Here is a 15,991-nt window from a genome sequence, read left to right on the forward strand (position 1 = left end):
CAAACAGCACACAGATGTGAGCAACTTTTTTTTTTTCCCCAGGTTTGGTAAATAGGCTGTGCACACTGATAGAGTAAAATGCTGAGGTTCAGGGTGCAAAGCTGGCAGTTGAGGGTGCCTCAGACAATGCTGGCTTATCAGGGAGTCAGTGGTGGAACATGTGGAACGGATGTTTCATTCAGGTTTCCTGAGCCCTGTCTACATGCTTTATTACACCGATGCTTTATGACCAACAGATGCCTTTTTTGTAATCTGGTGTGTGTGTGTGTGTGTGTGTGTGTGTGTGTGTGTGTGTGTGTGTGTGTGTGTGTGTGTGTATATCTATATACATGTGCTGGTCATAAAATTAGAATATCAAAGTTGTATTTCAGTAATTCCATTCAAAAAGTGAAACTTGTATATTATATTCATTCAGTATCTCAGAAAATTAGAATATTACTTAAGACATGAACATGAAAAGTATGAGCATGTACAGCACTCAATACTTAGTTGGGGCTCCTTTTGCCTGGATTACTGCAGCATTGCGTCGTGCCATGGAGTCGATCAGTCTGTGGCACTGCTCAGGTGTTATGAGAGCCCAGGTTGCTCTGATAGTGGCCTTCAGCTCTTCTGAATTGTTGGGTCTGGTGTATCACATCTTCCTCTTCACAATAGCTCATAGATTTTCTATGGAGTTAAGGTCAGGTGAGTTTGCAGGCCAATTAAGAACAGGGATACCATGGTCCTTAAACCAGGTACTGGTAGCTTTGACACTGTGTGCAGGTGCCAAGTCCTGCTGGAAAATGAAATCTGCATCTCCATAAAGTTGGTCAGCAGCAGGAAGCATGAAGTGCTCTAAAACTTCCTGGTAGGCGGCTGCGTTGACCTTGGACCTCAGAAAACACCGTGGACCAACACCAGCAGATGACATGGCGCCCCAAACCATTACTACCTGTGGGAACTTTACACTGGACCTCAAGCAACGTGGATTCTGTGCCTCTCCTCTCTTCATGCAGACTCTGGGACCATACGTCTGTGCGTGGTGGTTCTTGAAGCACTGACTCCAGCTGCAGTTCACTCTCTGTGAATCTCCCCCACATTTTTGAATGGGTTTTGTTTCACAGTCCTCTCCAGGGTGCGGTCATCCTTATTGCTTGTACACTTTTTTCTACCACATCTTTTCCTTCCCTTCGCCTCTCTATTAATGTGCTTGGACACAGAGCTCTGTGAACAGCCAGCCTCTTTAGCAATGACCTTTTGTGTCTTGCCCTCCTTGTGCGAGGTGTCAAAGGTCGTCTTTTGGATAACTGTCAAGTCAGCAGTCTTCCCCATGATTGTGTAGCCTACAGAATTAGAGACTAGAGACTATTTAAAGGCCTTTGCAGGTGTTTTGAGTTAATCAGCTGATTAGAGTGTGGCGCCAGGCGTCACAATATTCGAATTTTCTGAGATACTGAATTTGGGGTTTTCATTAGTTGTCAGATATAATCATCAAAAACATTTGAAATATATCAGTCTGTGTGTAATGAATGAATATAATATACAAATTTCACTTTTTGAATGGAATTACTGAAATCAACCTTTTCATGATATTCTAATTTTATGGCCAGCACCTGTATGTACACACTCATGAACAGATAAATGATGCTGGGGTGTTATTACGTGGGACATGCTGCCACCTTCTGGTTCTCCTGGTTAACCGTGTGCTTTACAGAGAAGTACATTATTGTAATGTGGAGGTTAGATATGATGATCTGGTAATATGCTGTTCAGTTAAATCATTGAGCAAATGCCTTAATGTGCTCAAATTTCCAAAAGGCATAATCCATCATGAAATACATGTTTCCTGTTTTAAAGATTCTCATTTTCCATTTCAGGCTTGCAACATTTTAAACATTACTTTTCAAAAAGTCATGTTATATAATAAATTTGCTCTTGGAACTGAATTCTGCAGAAAATTATCACGTTTTATTTTTAACAACTGTTTCCTTGAAAGCTGCTTCGTCTTTGGGTTGTTCCCTTTAGGCGTCCCAGCATCCTCCCCTGTCACACCAATCCTCTGCATGTACTCGTTCATCCATGATTCTTCTCTGTGCTCTTCCTCTCTTCCTCCTTCCTGCAGCTCCATCTTCAACATCCTTTGTCCAGTATATCCACTATCCTCCTCTGTACATGTCCAGACCATCTCAGCCCTGCCTCTCTAACTTTGTCTCCAAACCAGTCGACCTGAGCGGTCACTTTCATACACTTCCAGCATGGTCCGTGATAGGATGCCACCTGTGCAGCACGTCCAGTCGTGAAATTTCCTCTCTATTAAATATGCCACATTCAACTGTTAACAAAGTGGAAGTGATTGGGGTTGCTTTTCAGGAGTTCGGCTCGGCCCCTTAGTGAAAGGAACTCTTAACGCTTCAGCATACCAAGACATTTTTTGACAATTTCATGCTCCCAACTTTGTGGGAACAGTTTGAGGATGGCTCCTTCCTGTTCCAACATGACTGCACACCAGTGCACAAAGCAGGTGCATAAAGACATGGATGAGCCAGTTTGGTGTGGAACAACTTGACCGGCCTGCACAGAGTCCTGACCTCAACCTGATAGAACACCTTTGGGATGAATTAGAGTGGAGACTGTGAGCCAGGCCTTCTCGTCCAACATCAGTGTCCGACCTCACAGATGTGCTTCTGGAAGAATGGTCAAAAATGGATTAGGAATGGGATGTCACTCAAGTTCATGTGTGAAGGCAGACGATCAAATACTTTTGGCCATATAATGTACCTCCACCTCTTCAGGCTGTCCTCCACCTGCTCTCGACTCTCACTACAGATCACAACGCCACCTACAAACATCCTGTTCCACAGAGACTCCTGTCAGACCTCATCTGTCAGTCTGTCACCATTACAAACAAGAAGGGGCTCTGAGCAGATCCCTGATGTAATCCCACCCCCACCTTGAACCCGTCTGTCACTCCTACTACACAATTCACCACTGTCTCGCTGTCCTCATACATGTCCTGCACCAGCCTCACATACTTCTGGCACTCTCGACTTCCTCATGCAGAACCACAGTTCCTCTTTTGGCACCCTATCATACGCTTTCTCCAGATCAACAAAGACAGTGAAGCTCCTTCTGACCTTCTCTGTACTACTCCATTGACACTCTCAAAGCAAACATCTGTAGTGCTCTTTTCACATCACCCTTGTTCTTAAAAATCAGTACACTTTTCCATTCCTCTCACTCTCCTAGACTGTGTTAAACAATCTGGTTGAAACATTTGACTCCCTCTCTCGTAGACATCTTCGTACCTCTACCAACTGCATTTCCACTGTTCATCATCTTCATAGCTCCTTTCACTTCCTCCTCACTAATCCTCTGTACTTCCTGAGTCTGTCTTTCCTCTTTCTCTCATTTTCTTCATGTTGTCCTTGAAGGCTGCACAATTAAAAATGTATAAAAAAGCAGAAAGCACAATTTGCTAAGTATTTGACATGTACAGGGAATTAAGAATAGTACAAAGACAGCATATCGGATATTGAAACAGAAATTTGTACATTTCTAAAACAAAAACACACTGTAAGCGTTTACTGGGGGAACAGCTGTATTTGGGAAAGCAAAATATTTTACAATTTTTGCTCAATAAAGGATTTCAACTGCTCGACAGTTCAGGGTCTGCTTTGTTGTTGTTTTTAGCATTTAGTTAATGATAATTATGCAGTGTAGATTATGAATTCTGAAAACGCTTTGCAGTTTTACACCCAGAACAATTTTACAGCCCTCATCGGCCCTCCTTTTTTCTCCTTTTATTGTTTTTAACCATGTCCTGAATTTTTTTTTCTTTATTTCTTTCAGTGAAGCACTTTGTAACTTTGTTAAGAAAAGTGCTAAATAAATATAAAAATATGAAGTTATGTATTATTATTAGTATAAGCAGTATTTGTAGTATTATTATAATAATTAGTAGTTGTAGTAGTAGTGATAATGACAATAGCCTGTTCTGTTGTGAGCTAAAAAAGGTACTTGAAAAATAATATATTTCTGAAAAGATGCTAAAATTTCTCAGTTTGGAGCTGATTTTGGTGAAAAAGCTCTGTATGCTACCTGCCCTGCACTTACTGGTACATAGTTCAAGTGCTGGAGGACACTAAACCATCTGTCAGATGTCCAGAAACACAACTTCAGATGAGTGCTAATGTTTCTCTGCATTTCTCAGATGTAATAATAACAATAATATTCACCATGGCATTGTAATAATCCAACAAGAACAAAAGTTAGATGCTGTGTCTTCTTTCCTGCCCTCTGGTGGCCAAATGTTAGTTAAACCCACATGAAGCGCAGATAAAGAGTAAGAACGTAAAAAAGCCCCAGACTAGCATCAAACACTCTGATTGGCCAGGGTAACATCTGATTTGTCAGGAATCACTGAGTAAGAGTTAAACGTGCCACTTCAATGATTGTTTATAATTGAATACTGTAAAAGATACAGCCAGTAAATCTTTATCTGGGAAAAAATATACTGACAACATGTTGAGTTTTGTACAAAGAAAGCTATTTTGGCTGTGCTGCATATTTTGCATGAGTCCTTTTTAGCGCTCTCAGAGAGTACGGACAGTGAGGGTGAGATCAGCGCTCCGCTGTGGGATGATGTAGCGCTCCTCCCTTAACAGGCGCAGCAGCAGGTCCTGGGTGTCCTGGGGCCAGCGGTAGATCCTGGTGCTCTGGAGCCAGCTGGGGACATGTCTCTGTGAGGAAATATGCACAGAGTCACTGTACTAAACTGGACTTTAATGCCACTCATCTCTTTCCAGTGTATCTTCCATGTAAAGCTCTAAGCTTTATTTTTTAGCATGCAGTAATTCACCCTATTTTCTTACAGACTGATGCACTCGTGGCTCATCTTGGAAAAAAAGAAGAGTAGATATTTCAGACCCCCCCCCCTCTTATGGCTGATGGTTTGAACTTGGTACATTCCACAGTACTCTTTAATCAACAGTAACCAAAAACATCTGCAGGGTTTCTTTTTGCCTCCATAAGCTGTACTCAGAGTTGTGCTGTTAAACCACCGAGCCCACTGCACCACTCAAAACAATCATTTTGTTCAAAACTAAGGGAAATATCAGTGCTTTTATAATGTGCATAGCATTTCTAACCCTTAATAGCTGGTGGACTAAGGAGTTAGTACAACCAAATACCAAAAAAGTTGGAACACCTGAATTGCTAAGATCTGCAAATCTCACAAACCCATATTTTATTCACAATAGAACAAAGAAACCATATCATGTTAAACTGGGACATTTTACAGTTTCAAAATTTATTTTTAGCTCAATTTGAATTTGATGGCCGTACGCATCTCAAAAGTTGAGATGGGGCAACAAAAGGCTGGAAAAGTAAGTGGATGGGCAAAAAAAAAAAAAATCTATAAATTGTGGATTATTTTCAGAATAATGTTTCTCAATGTAAAACTGTGAATACTTTGAATATCTCATCACATACAGTAAATAATATCAAATGATTCAGAGAATCTGGAGAAGTCTCTGTGTGGAAAAGACAAGGGCCAAAGTCAATATTGGATGCCTGTGATCTTCAGGCCCTCAGACACCACTGCATTAAAAACAGGCATGATTCTCTCATGGAAATCACCGCATGGGCTCAGAAACACTTCCAGAAATCACTGTATGTGAACACAGTCCACCCTGCCATCCACAAATGCAGGTCCAGGGTCTGTCGTGCAAAGAAGAAGCCACATGGAGCTTGATCCAGAAACGCTGCCATCATCTCTGGACAAAGGCTCCTTTAAAATGGACCGTGGACGCTGTATCCTCCGCACTGAAGAGGATGAACAAATGCTCCCAACCAGATGTCTTTCTCAGCAAGACAATGCTAAACCGTAAACTGCACCCACCACAACAGCATGACTTCGTAGCAGAAGAGTCCGAGTGCTGAACTGGCTTCCTGCAATCTAGACTGTTGGTGCATCGTGAAACGAAAAAATACGACAAAGGCGACGCAGGACTGTTGAGCAGCCAGCATCCGGTATCAGACAAGAAGGGGACAACATTACCAAAGTCCAGCAGCAGGTCTCCTCAGTTCCCCAGACCTTTACGGACTCTTATTAAAAGAAGAGGGGTACCACATGGCCCTGTCCCAACTTTTTCCAGACATGTTGCTGCCATCAAAGTTAAAATGACCTTAAAATGGTGCATTTTCTCAGTTTAACCATCATGTTTTCACTGTTGCGTAGAGAATAAATTGTAGGTTTATGAGATTTGCAAATCATTGCTTTCTGTTTTTGTCGTTAATATATGGAGAAAGTGATGGTTCACTAAACTTTAGTTAATAGCTTTTTACTGTTAAAGAATGGTGGCTTCAGTATGTTGCTATTGGTTGGCTATATTAAAGGTTCAGTTGACCCAAATCACAAAGACAGGTTTTCTGTGTTACTGATCCTGATCCTTACTGGGCACACAGAACTGAACACAGACTCTGAGCAGCAGCAGCTGAAATGTCTTTGTGACAGTAATTTCTATGACTTTTCTCATCATGTGTTGCTCAGTCTTACCTTGGTTGCACTTGGAAACAACACAGGAACCAGTCTGAAGTTGAGGCAGCCTTGCTGGATGTACTCATTTTGAATCTGTGCCATTGTGAAAAGATAATCTGTGCTTAGGACGGAGAACTGAACAAAGACTTCACTCGTGAGCTAAAACCAAAATATATTTTCTTTATTCTTTACCTAATGTTAAAATAATTATACATTATTATGATTCATTCTGGCAGAAAGCAGATGGAGTTGATTGCCCTCTGCTTCAGCTGCTGTGACACGCTAACGCTGTGGGCCTGTGGGGACTCTGGGTGGAGCTGCTCTGTTTTCAATTCCCTGGGAGATATTTCCTCATTGTTCCATGACAGTGTCATGTGGGAGGAGGTACTTTAATGATGTAGAAAAGCCACAAGAGGGAGACATTGTGAGAATATATTTGTTTACCTGGTTGTGAATGTACTTGGTGTGCAGGCCATGCTCATCGTCTCCATCGCCCTCCACGTCCTCCTTGTACTTGGGGCTGATGACCACGATGATGAGCACTGATTTCTGTTAAAACGCCCCCCCCCCCAACTCTGAGTTTTTCTGCACGTCTGTGATTAAAATGAATGAATTGTCTGTTCAAACTCAGCAGTCAGACTTACATCATTCAAAAACCTGTCCATCCATTGGTTGATACCCATGTTTCGGATTGCGCTGTCAAACATGTCGATCTGAGGAGAGGCAGGGAGAGCATGAGCGTTTGAATGGCGTGGGGACCTGTGGGGATCGAAGGCTGATGAATGAATGGACTTACTGAGGGTTTGAACCCTTGATCAACCAGAAATTTGACAAACGTGATGATTTCGTTCGCTGTGTCCACGGAATATGTGATGAAAACTTTTCCTGTCAATCAGAAAGTCAGTCAGCATCCTGAAGAGAGGGGAAACAGAATTATGTTTACTGATGAAGATGATGGGACTTACTGCACTCCTCAGGAAGACTGATGGTCTTCTTGATCTCCCTTGTGACTGATCCCGTGCCTGCGGGGCCGGCACGACCTACACTGACCTCGTGCAGCATGTCTGGATGAGGTGCCGCAAACTGAGGCACAGAATGAGAGTGAACATTTGGAGCACCTTTAGGTGGCTGAGTATTTTGAAAGGGATTCCTGTGGAGGGAAATAATGAGAAACAACCACAGAGTGAGTCACGACATGCAGTACTGTGGAAAGTATTCTACTGATGAACCAGTGCTGGAAATAGCATAATGACAAACAGTTGCTGGTGGGGTTGAGGCTCCTGGTGTGGACCTGCTGGGTAACCCCGGTCGTAATAATTGTTGTTGTTGTGATGGGGCAGATTTGCTGGAGGGAAGCATCCACACGGTCTCAGACAGCTTCCCTGCAGTGGACTGGGGTCTGCAGACCGACACAGAGGAGCAGACATGAATTCCTCTTTTAGATTTATGGTTCCAATTTAGCAGAAATTAGAAGCAGATTTGACAGAACCACAAAGACGAGCAGCCGAATGAAACTGAACTTGTCATTTTGGGAGGCAAAGTCAAAAACGTTGTTTATCACGGATGTGGAGATGACTGGATTCCGAAGGCCAATAAATGATATTTATAAATGATAGCTCATTTATTCAGTGATATTAAGTATCTTAAAATATATAATTTTCATACTCACAATATGACTAATTATAGTTTACTGCTAATGACCTCGTTATAGTATAAGAACTGTTGGGGCAGCTCAGCCTGCGATGCACAGATGTCTCTAAGTGAGTATCAATTTAGGTTTTCAGTGTCCTATAAAATATTTGTAATAAGCTGAAAAATGAAAGGGCTGAAAAATGAAGCTAAAAACTGCAGCTCTTCCTCGTGGCCAACTCCAAAAGCTAGTCAGTCCCTACAGAATCCCATTTTGAAATGCTCAGATAAATGGCTTTACAAACATTTTTTACATACTGGTTGATTTCTGTCGACAGCAGCTGCTTGTGAATTTGTTTTTTCCAACTCAGCCAGCTGATTTCCTTATAGAGCTGAAGTTGGGGGTGTGGCTGTTTCGAAATGTTTCAGCATAGAGAAACTGAATTAAAAGATAGATTTACAGTGCACCCCTGCACATCTGGACCCCAAAGATGCCATCAAAACGCCCCTTATATCAAAACTGAGCCACTGTAAGTAGGTTTTGTTCTTTCATTTGTAACCCCTTTACTGTGTTTTGCCTACAGGACCCCTTCAGATGATCCCAGAATATCTAAGAGGTCACAGAAAAGAAGTGAGAAAATTGTTAAATATTGGAGAATTTTGCCTCTTTGGGCCTTGAGGATCTACTTGAATAATTTGGTGGCAATTTGTCTAACAAACTGAAGAGCCACAGTTTGATCCTAGGAGGAGACACAAATTCCTTTGGGGCTGCATCAGGAAAGATATCAGGTGTATTTCAAATAATAACAATAACAATGATGCTTCCACTTATAACCAACTCACGTGGCATATATGCACCTGGGTGTTTAGTGTGGTGGGTGTAGTTAAAGTCCGACTTGAGTGGTTGAGGGGGCTCTAAGTAGTCTGACTCCTCCATAGAGTGGCCCCAGGGTCGGCTCGAAGGGCCCATGGCGTCTTGCCTGTACTGTGGCACTTTCTGTCTTAGACCAACATGCCAAGCATCTACCAGGTTTGGGGGCTTCATATGTCCTGAGGGTGCTGGTGCCGGGGGCCTTGTGTGAAGCTGGTGCTGGTATTGGCTCTCAGGGTGTCTAAACAGGCCCAAATTGTGTGCTGCCCCCTGAGGAGGCTCACAGCCACGGGCCTCTGGCTTGTGGCCGGTCCCCATGTGTCCACTACACTGTTCACATGGGGGGAAGCAGTCCAGACTCTCATCCATTTCAACAGGAATACTCTGATGGGGACAAGGTCCTGACAGCAAGGAGCAAAAGAACAAGTTTTTTTACTCGCTTCACTGAAAATGACATTTTGGGACACTGGGACCTCTGTGTCTGCAAAGGTTTTGTTTCCTACCTTTATAAGAGTCCATTTTCTTACCAAAGAAAGGTGCCTTTGGCCTCTGATGTGGTGAAAATGAAAGTAATGTTAAAAGAATTTACTGTAGCATGGCACATTATACACACACGCATGTGCGCACACACAGCATAATACCTTAAATGAGAACAACAGCGATGAAAAGAACTGTTACAAAGCCAAGACAAAATCAAAACTGTCACTGCTACTGAAAATTTAAATCACAGCAAGCAAAAAAGCACTGGGAAAAGTACCACAATTATTATGGGAAACTCTTCTCAGGAGGAATATTCATGTTCTTTTCCCCACTGAGTCGAGTGAAACAGACGGATCTCTACAGGTGAGTCGAGCTGTAACACGATCGTGACACACCAGTACAAAGGTCAGTATCATTAATCTAAAGCTATGTCAGGCATGTCTTTTTAAACAATAATCTAACAAACTATGGCAAACGTTACCAGTGAGTTTAACCTTACAAAGTGAAGAACAAAGCCAGTGTGCGCCCACACCTACCTTTCCTTATCGCCGCTCAGCCACAGCACAAACCTGTTCTGTGGCAAACAGGAAACATTCCCCACTGCTTGTTCCTTCCTGTCTTATGCAAATCTTGGAAGTCTCGTGACACGTTTATGCAAAAAGTGTGGAGCATTAAGTCCAGGACTGCCAATCAGGTTGCTTCTTCAACCAGGCAGGCAGTCTGCAGCCAGCCACATTTAACTGTTTTGTGGGAAAGGCATCAGATCTTGTTTTTATCATACTTTGCAAAGCAATGAATTCCAACAAGTAGAAAATGAAACACAGGACTGACAGGTAAAAGAACATATTCTCCAGGTTGCATAAATCACAGTCATTAAACAGGGTTTGCAGTGGCGTTTGGATGAGCAGTGAACCATCAAAGCCATGAAACATGTTTTTGTTTCATAATGATCCGAATGGCTTTGTGGATCCACAACGACACACCCAAGTCTGACTTTCATAGGATTTTATAAACTTTATTAACAAAGACCCACAGTCACACAAGAGGCTGTATATAATGGTGCTTTGAGCGAAATGCTGACATTAGCATTCCAAAATTCCAATAATAACAATACCAACATGCACAGACTGTATAGAAAAGATGGCTGTAACTTCTGGGCCTGAAAAGAGAGTTATGTATCGTTCATATCTTCAACTTACATCTTTCTGATGGTCAACATTGGTGATTCCTATGGTTGCAAAAAGAAGCCCAGAGAGGTGCACTATGAAGCTAGATTAATGGGTTAGCGAAATATGTCGAGCTTAAAGTCAGACATAACCTGGTCGGGAGATGAAGTGAATTTAAAATTTTTCTCCTCACATACAAGGTCTTGAATAATCAGGCCCCATCTTATCTCAAAGACCTCAGAGTCCCATATCACCCCAATAGAGCACTTCGCTCTCAGACTGCTGGCTTACTTGTGGTTCCTCGGATACTTAAGAGTAGAATGGGAGGCAGAGCCGTCAGCTTTCAGGCCCCTCTTCTGTGGAACCAGCTCCCAGCTTAGATTCGGGGGACAGACACCCTCTCTATTTTTAAGATTAGGCTTAAAACTTTCCTTTTTGATAAAGCTTATAGTTAGGGCTGGATCAGGTGACCTTGAACCATCCCTTAGTTATGCTGCAATAGACCTAGGCTGCTGGGGGTTTTCCATGATGCACTCTTTCTTTTCATTCACCTTTTTTACTCTATTTATACCCCACTCTGCATTTAATCATTAGTTATTATTAATCTCTGGCTCTCTTCCACAGTGTGTCTTTGTCCTGTCTCTCTCCCCTCAGCCCCAACCGATCACAGCAGATGTCTGCCCCTCCCTGAGCCTGGTTCTGCTGGAGGTTTCTTCCTGTTAAAAGGGAGTTTTTCCTTCCTACTGTCGACAGGTCTTTACCTTACAATGTAAAGCACCTTGTGGTGACTGTTGTGATTTGGTGCTATATGAATAAAATTGAATTGAATTGAACAAAATACATGTTAACACCGTATCAAAAAATTTGCCAAATATCTTTTTCTGTGTTGTATTCTGTTCGCCCTCAAACACTAAGGTGATTTTCACCCACGTGAAAGTGAGATAGTGTTACAAAACTCCTGTTGGTGTTCTAGGGTTAAACGAGGTTTTCATATACAGCATCTGCATTTATGCTGATACAATTCTGTCATAAATCCAACCAAACATATTCTGGCCTGAGGTCAGTATTGAATTTGATGAGTTTCCACATACACAATCTAGACAAAGTAGTTTCATCATGTGACCCCAGAATGTGTCTGCTAACAAAATTCACAAGATGCAGTAAAATGCTTTACAAAAGTGGATCTTATATCAAGACGTTTGTTTAAAACTGGTTTAAAGGGGAACTTCTGATCTTTTCCTGATCTTTGAGCTCCTTCTAGTCTATCTGTTTCAAACTGGTTAGTACCACAGACACAGGGTTGACAGTTGGGGAAGCCTTATGATCCACAACTGAGAAAACTTTCATGGTAGTATGTGTGAGGATAGAGCCCAGGTCAAATGCCTTCTCATGACATGTCAGCACCCTGACCAGCTCTTGCCGGAAGCGACGACTGACCATGCAGTAGAGTAGGAAGTTTGTGGTGGAGTTGAGGTTCTGCAGCATGTTGGCTATGTCTCCAGCAACATTGATTGGAATGCTGTAGTCATTTCTGTTAAAATTCTCATTATTGTACTTGGTCCTCAAGATGCAATATGTGACAAAACGAGGAAGACTAAGCACAACGAAGACCACAGAGACAGTGCCTAGCAGTAGAATGGTCCTCCTCAACATGCCCCTCGTGCTTTTACCGTGGATGACACGACACTCCTCCTTGGTGAAGAGCTTGCTGGCGCGGCACAAGTGGTAACCAATGAGATAATTGAAAATGATGACCAACACAATGGGAATTCCTCCTGAAAGGAAGCTAGTTATCCACACTATAACAGTAGTGTAGGTTGCATTGCGGTATCGACACCTGGGCAATGTTACGTTCTCTCCATCCACCGTGAAGTTCACAGGCGTAACAATATTGATCCAGGCCAGAGGCACAGAGACCAGGTGGGATACCAGAACAATAGCTATGCAGGTAAGTTTAGTGACCCGGGCCTGGGAGAAATGCTGTTTGGCGGCTGTGCTGCGGAGGACAAGGAAACGCTCGATGGTAAACACCACCACAATCCAAGAGGAACTGTAGAGAGACCCATACTGCAAAAATCCCAGAATGGCACACCAGGGGTAAGAGTGCCAGAAGGGCTGCAGCACCCAGAAGGTGAGAGTCAGGTCAAGAAGGATAACCCACACCAGGTAGCAGGTGTCAACAATAGCTAGACAGCTCAGGTAAATGATGGCGGTGCTGGACATCCCACAGTTACGGAAACAGATCATGTAGAATGTGAAGAGGTTTGCTGGAAGAAAGGACAGGAACTCAGGCCCATGCTAACATTTTTTACTGATGATTTGATCAAAGCTAGAAGCTAAACCTGCACATGATGTTATGCACATCCACAAGATGTAGAGCAAAATTAGTCTGACATCCAGTGTTCATTTATTTTTTAACTTAAATTCGATCGCCACTCAGGAACTCGTAAATGCCATTTGCTGGTTTTGCTAGCTAGCATACACCAGCGACATAATGGTACTGGTAAGAGAGCGCCACAGGAATGAGTCCCAAAGCCTCATGGGGGGGTCATCTGATTATTATGGTTTCTCAATAAATGAAATGATAATTCTGTTTTAATGTAAATGGACTACTTCTTACTACTACTATATATTCTACTTATAATGTAGAAATAATAGATAAAAGTTGAAAGTTTGCCACTTTTTAGCCTAGCTTAGTATAAAAAACTCCAATGAGTACAAACAGCCTTGCTGTGTTTAAATAAATATGTCGCCAAATGCTTGCTCATAGGGGGTCGTTTTGACTGTTGGGTTTTCTCTGTATTATTGTAGAGTCTTTACCCACAATACAAAGCGGCTTGAGGCAACTGTTTGTTGAGATTTGACGCTATATAAATAAAATTGAATTGAATTGAATTAAATAAATAAGGAATGAATGTTTAAATTTGACCATTGTGTTCAAAGTTAGGTTAATGTTACATTTCTGTTACTATGAAGACGGGACTTTTGAAACTGAAATTAGCCTAGCATCAATGCTAACTACTGAAAATGGCAATTTCACATTTTAACACTTATATTTCTACTGTGTTGGTATATATGTAAAAACTATATATATATATATATATATATATATATATATATATATATATATATATATATATATATATATATATATATATATATATATAGGGCTGCAACGATTCATCGATTAACTCGATTCTAAAAAAATTATCGACACAAAATTTACTGTGTCGACGCTTCATTTAAACTCTGCAGCGCTCAGCTGTCTCGGTGTAAGTGGCGCTTCTCACTAGCATTAGCAGCATTAGTGCTCCGTCGTCTTTTTGTGGGTTTATTGGTGGCTGGCAAACCAACATAGAACTGCATTACCGCCACCTACTGGACTGGAGTGTGAATCACTCACTCACACACACACTCACACACACACACAAATATATATATATATATATATATATATATATATATATATATATATATATATATATATATATATATATATATAAATATATATATATATTGAAACCAACTGTCCCTGACGCAGCCAACGTAAGCTTGAAAAACCAAACATAATACAAACCCGGAATACCCATGACACAAAGCAAAGGGTAGTAGATCTTTTGGACAGTGACAAGGACGGTGACACCAGCTCCCTCCATGATTCGTTCACTTGCTAATACCTGCAATAAAACCTCTGGAAGTACAGGAAGATAAATAAGATTGTACTGTGTAATTTTTTATGACCTATATGGAAACATTTAGATGTAACTGTTAGGATTTCATATGTTATTATGACAGGTGTTGAGTTTAAGGTTCTGCAAGGAGATTTACATATATATATATATATATATATATATATATATATATATATATATATATATATATATATATATACAGTAAAAAGATCTTAATTTGCCTCAGTGTTAATTCAGGCTTTGACTCACAACTGAGTTTACATGCAAGCTGACCTACTGTGTTGGGTTGATTTCATCGGTGTGTAGCTGAAAGAAAGAACGCAGCTGCTTGGAAAACTGCTGTACATAAGGATCCACTGTAATCTTGTTCATATACAGAATACTACAGCCCTTTTTATTTCACTCTTTTTGCTTTTCACATATTTAAAACTCTTAAAATGACTTAAATGAAACTTACCTGGTGCTGGACCTATGTGCTGTGTTCCTTTCAGCTATAAAGGTGCCACATAGAAGGGCATTTGTCCGCAGAGATGCATCCCAGCTGGTTATTGTTCCACAAGGAAAATGCCATTGATAATATGAAGGAGAGATGGAGAGACAGGTGCTGCTCCAATAAAATGTCAGGAGGGAGGGGGGGCACACCACCTGACATACAGTCTACAACTAGACTGAAGGGAATGTTCTTACACAGTCAATGCTAATTTTTGACAAACAAGTTCAAACAACCTGTGAATGCAGTGTGGATGATTATTGTGTGCTGTGTACATTCTCACTGCAGTGAGTCAATTGTAAAATTGAAGGTTGTGTTGTTTAATGAATGTTCATAATAATCGGACCCATTTATAATTCTTTGGCTTTTTTTTTTTGTAGTATATAACCTGGATTATTGTTTGTGTGTGATTCCCCTCAACTCCACACAGTAGGGCATGTATGGAACTATTAGCAAACAATACAGCGTGTATTATGGTTTTAAAATATCTTTAGTTTTATATTATAATGCAGTGGGTTTGGACACTGTTTATATGAGCCTTCCAACATAATTTATAGTCAATTATCATGCTCAAAAATATTCTCTCATTCACTCTTTCTGTTTCAGCACCATTCATTATAATTTTTATTTATTTTCCTGTTACTGAACATTATGAACTCTGTTTTGCTATAATTTCTTGACACCTCTATGTTTCCTGAATGTTACTTCGATGATGTTCCAAAGGTTTGTGATAATACTTCCTTTGATACTTTAATTTCTTTTTATATCTCACGTTTAGTTTCTGCTTCTTTTGTTCTAGGTTTGAAAAATCTCACATATTGTATATTTTTCTTTTTACATACATTCTCTGTTCCCCTTATCTATGGCTTAGCCATAGATAAGGGGAACAGAGAATGCCTTCCTCCCACAGTCCATGTCCTTGGACTGTGGGAGGAAGGCAGCCAGGTGGTGGACTTGAACCCAGGACCTTTTCTTATCATCACCATATTTTGAGTGAGAGCTGAGTCAGTGCTGCTAGTGAGAGTGAACCTTTAAATGGCTAAAGAGGAGCCTCGGATGCCTCACACCACTATAATCCTAAATACTGTCGGCGGCACAGCAAGAAGGTCCTGGGTTTGAATATTGATTCCAGTCATACATGCAGCC

The 15,991-nt window shown here is 41.2% G+C and overlaps 2 protein-coding genes across 4 annotated transcripts; both read right to left on the bottom strand.

Annotated features, from left to right (window-relative positions):
* Window positions 1–3,453: 3,453 nt before the first annotated feature.
* traf3ip2a (TRAF3 interacting protein 2a) lies at window positions 3,454–10,095 on the bottom strand. Of its 3 annotated transcripts, XM_030721668.1 has the most exons (11): window positions 10,034–10,054; window positions 9,775–9,870; window positions 9,521–9,566; window positions 8,990–9,418; window positions 7,775–7,916; window positions 7,483–7,667; window positions 7,314–7,402; window positions 7,162–7,230; window positions 6,962–7,066; window positions 6,536–6,610; window positions 3,454–4,718 (listed from the first exon to the last, which is right to left on the bottom strand). In XM_030721668.1, the coding sequence occupies exons 3-11, from the start codon at window positions 9,534–9,536 to the stop codon at window positions 4,572–4,574; spliced, it is 1,257 nt and encodes a 418-aa protein (XP_030577528.1). In that variant the 5' UTR covers window positions 9,537–9,566; window positions 9,775–9,870; window positions 10,034–10,054; the 3' UTR covers window positions 3,454–4,571. The 3 variants fall into 3 exon arrangements, with proteins under 3 accessions (XP_030577528.1, XP_030577529.1, XP_030577527.1); XM_030721669.1 differs by lacking the exon at window positions 9,775–9,870 and having other exon boundaries at window positions 9,005–9,418; window positions 10,034–10,095; XM_030721667.1 differs by lacking the exon at window positions 9,775–9,870 and having other exon boundaries at window positions 10,034–10,095.
* A 1,825-nt stretch (window positions 10,096–11,920) lies between these two features.
* Window positions 11,921–14,319, bottom strand: LOC115773965 (probable G-protein coupled receptor 139). The gene is made up of 2 exons (XM_030720942.1): window positions 14,241–14,319; window positions 11,921–12,930 (listed from the first exon to the last, which is right to left on the bottom strand). Exons 1-2 carry the CDS (start codon window positions 14,317–14,319, stop codon window positions 11,921–11,923), a joined length of 1,089 nt encoding a protein of 362 aa, XP_030576802.1.
* Window positions 14,320–15,991: the final 1,672 nt, after the last annotated feature.

This window comes from Archocentrus centrarchus, chromosome 24 (genome assembly GCF_007364275.1).
Source record: "Archocentrus centrarchus isolate MPI-CPG fArcCen1 chromosome 24, fArcCen1, whole genome shotgun sequence".
NCBI lineage: Eukaryota > Metazoa > Chordata > Actinopteri > Cichliformes > Cichlidae > Archocentrus > Archocentrus centrarchus.

What these genes read in the sequence shown, in the direction of transcription:
- LOC115773965 (XM_030720942.1), bottom strand. Translation starts at nt 14,319, where the DNA reads ATGGAGGGAGCTGGTGTCACCGTCCTTGTCACTGTCCAAAAGATCTAC. An exon ending in TTGTGTCATGGGTATTCCGG is followed by an intron (nt 12,931 to 14,240) that starts GTTTGTATTATG and finishes CCTTTCTTCCAG; the next exon opens with CAAACCTCTTCACATTCTAC.
- traf3ip2a (XM_030721667.1), bottom strand. An exon ending in CCCAGGTGCATATATGCCAC is followed by an intron (nt 7,917 to 8,989) that starts GTGAGTTGGTTA and finishes GTCGGTCTGCAG; the next exon opens with ACCCCAGTCCACTGCAGGGA. An exon ending in CCTCAACCCCACCAGCAACT is followed by an intron (nt 7,668 to 7,774) that starts GTTTGTCATTAT and finishes TTCCCTCCACAG; the next exon opens with GAATCCCTTTCAAAATACTC.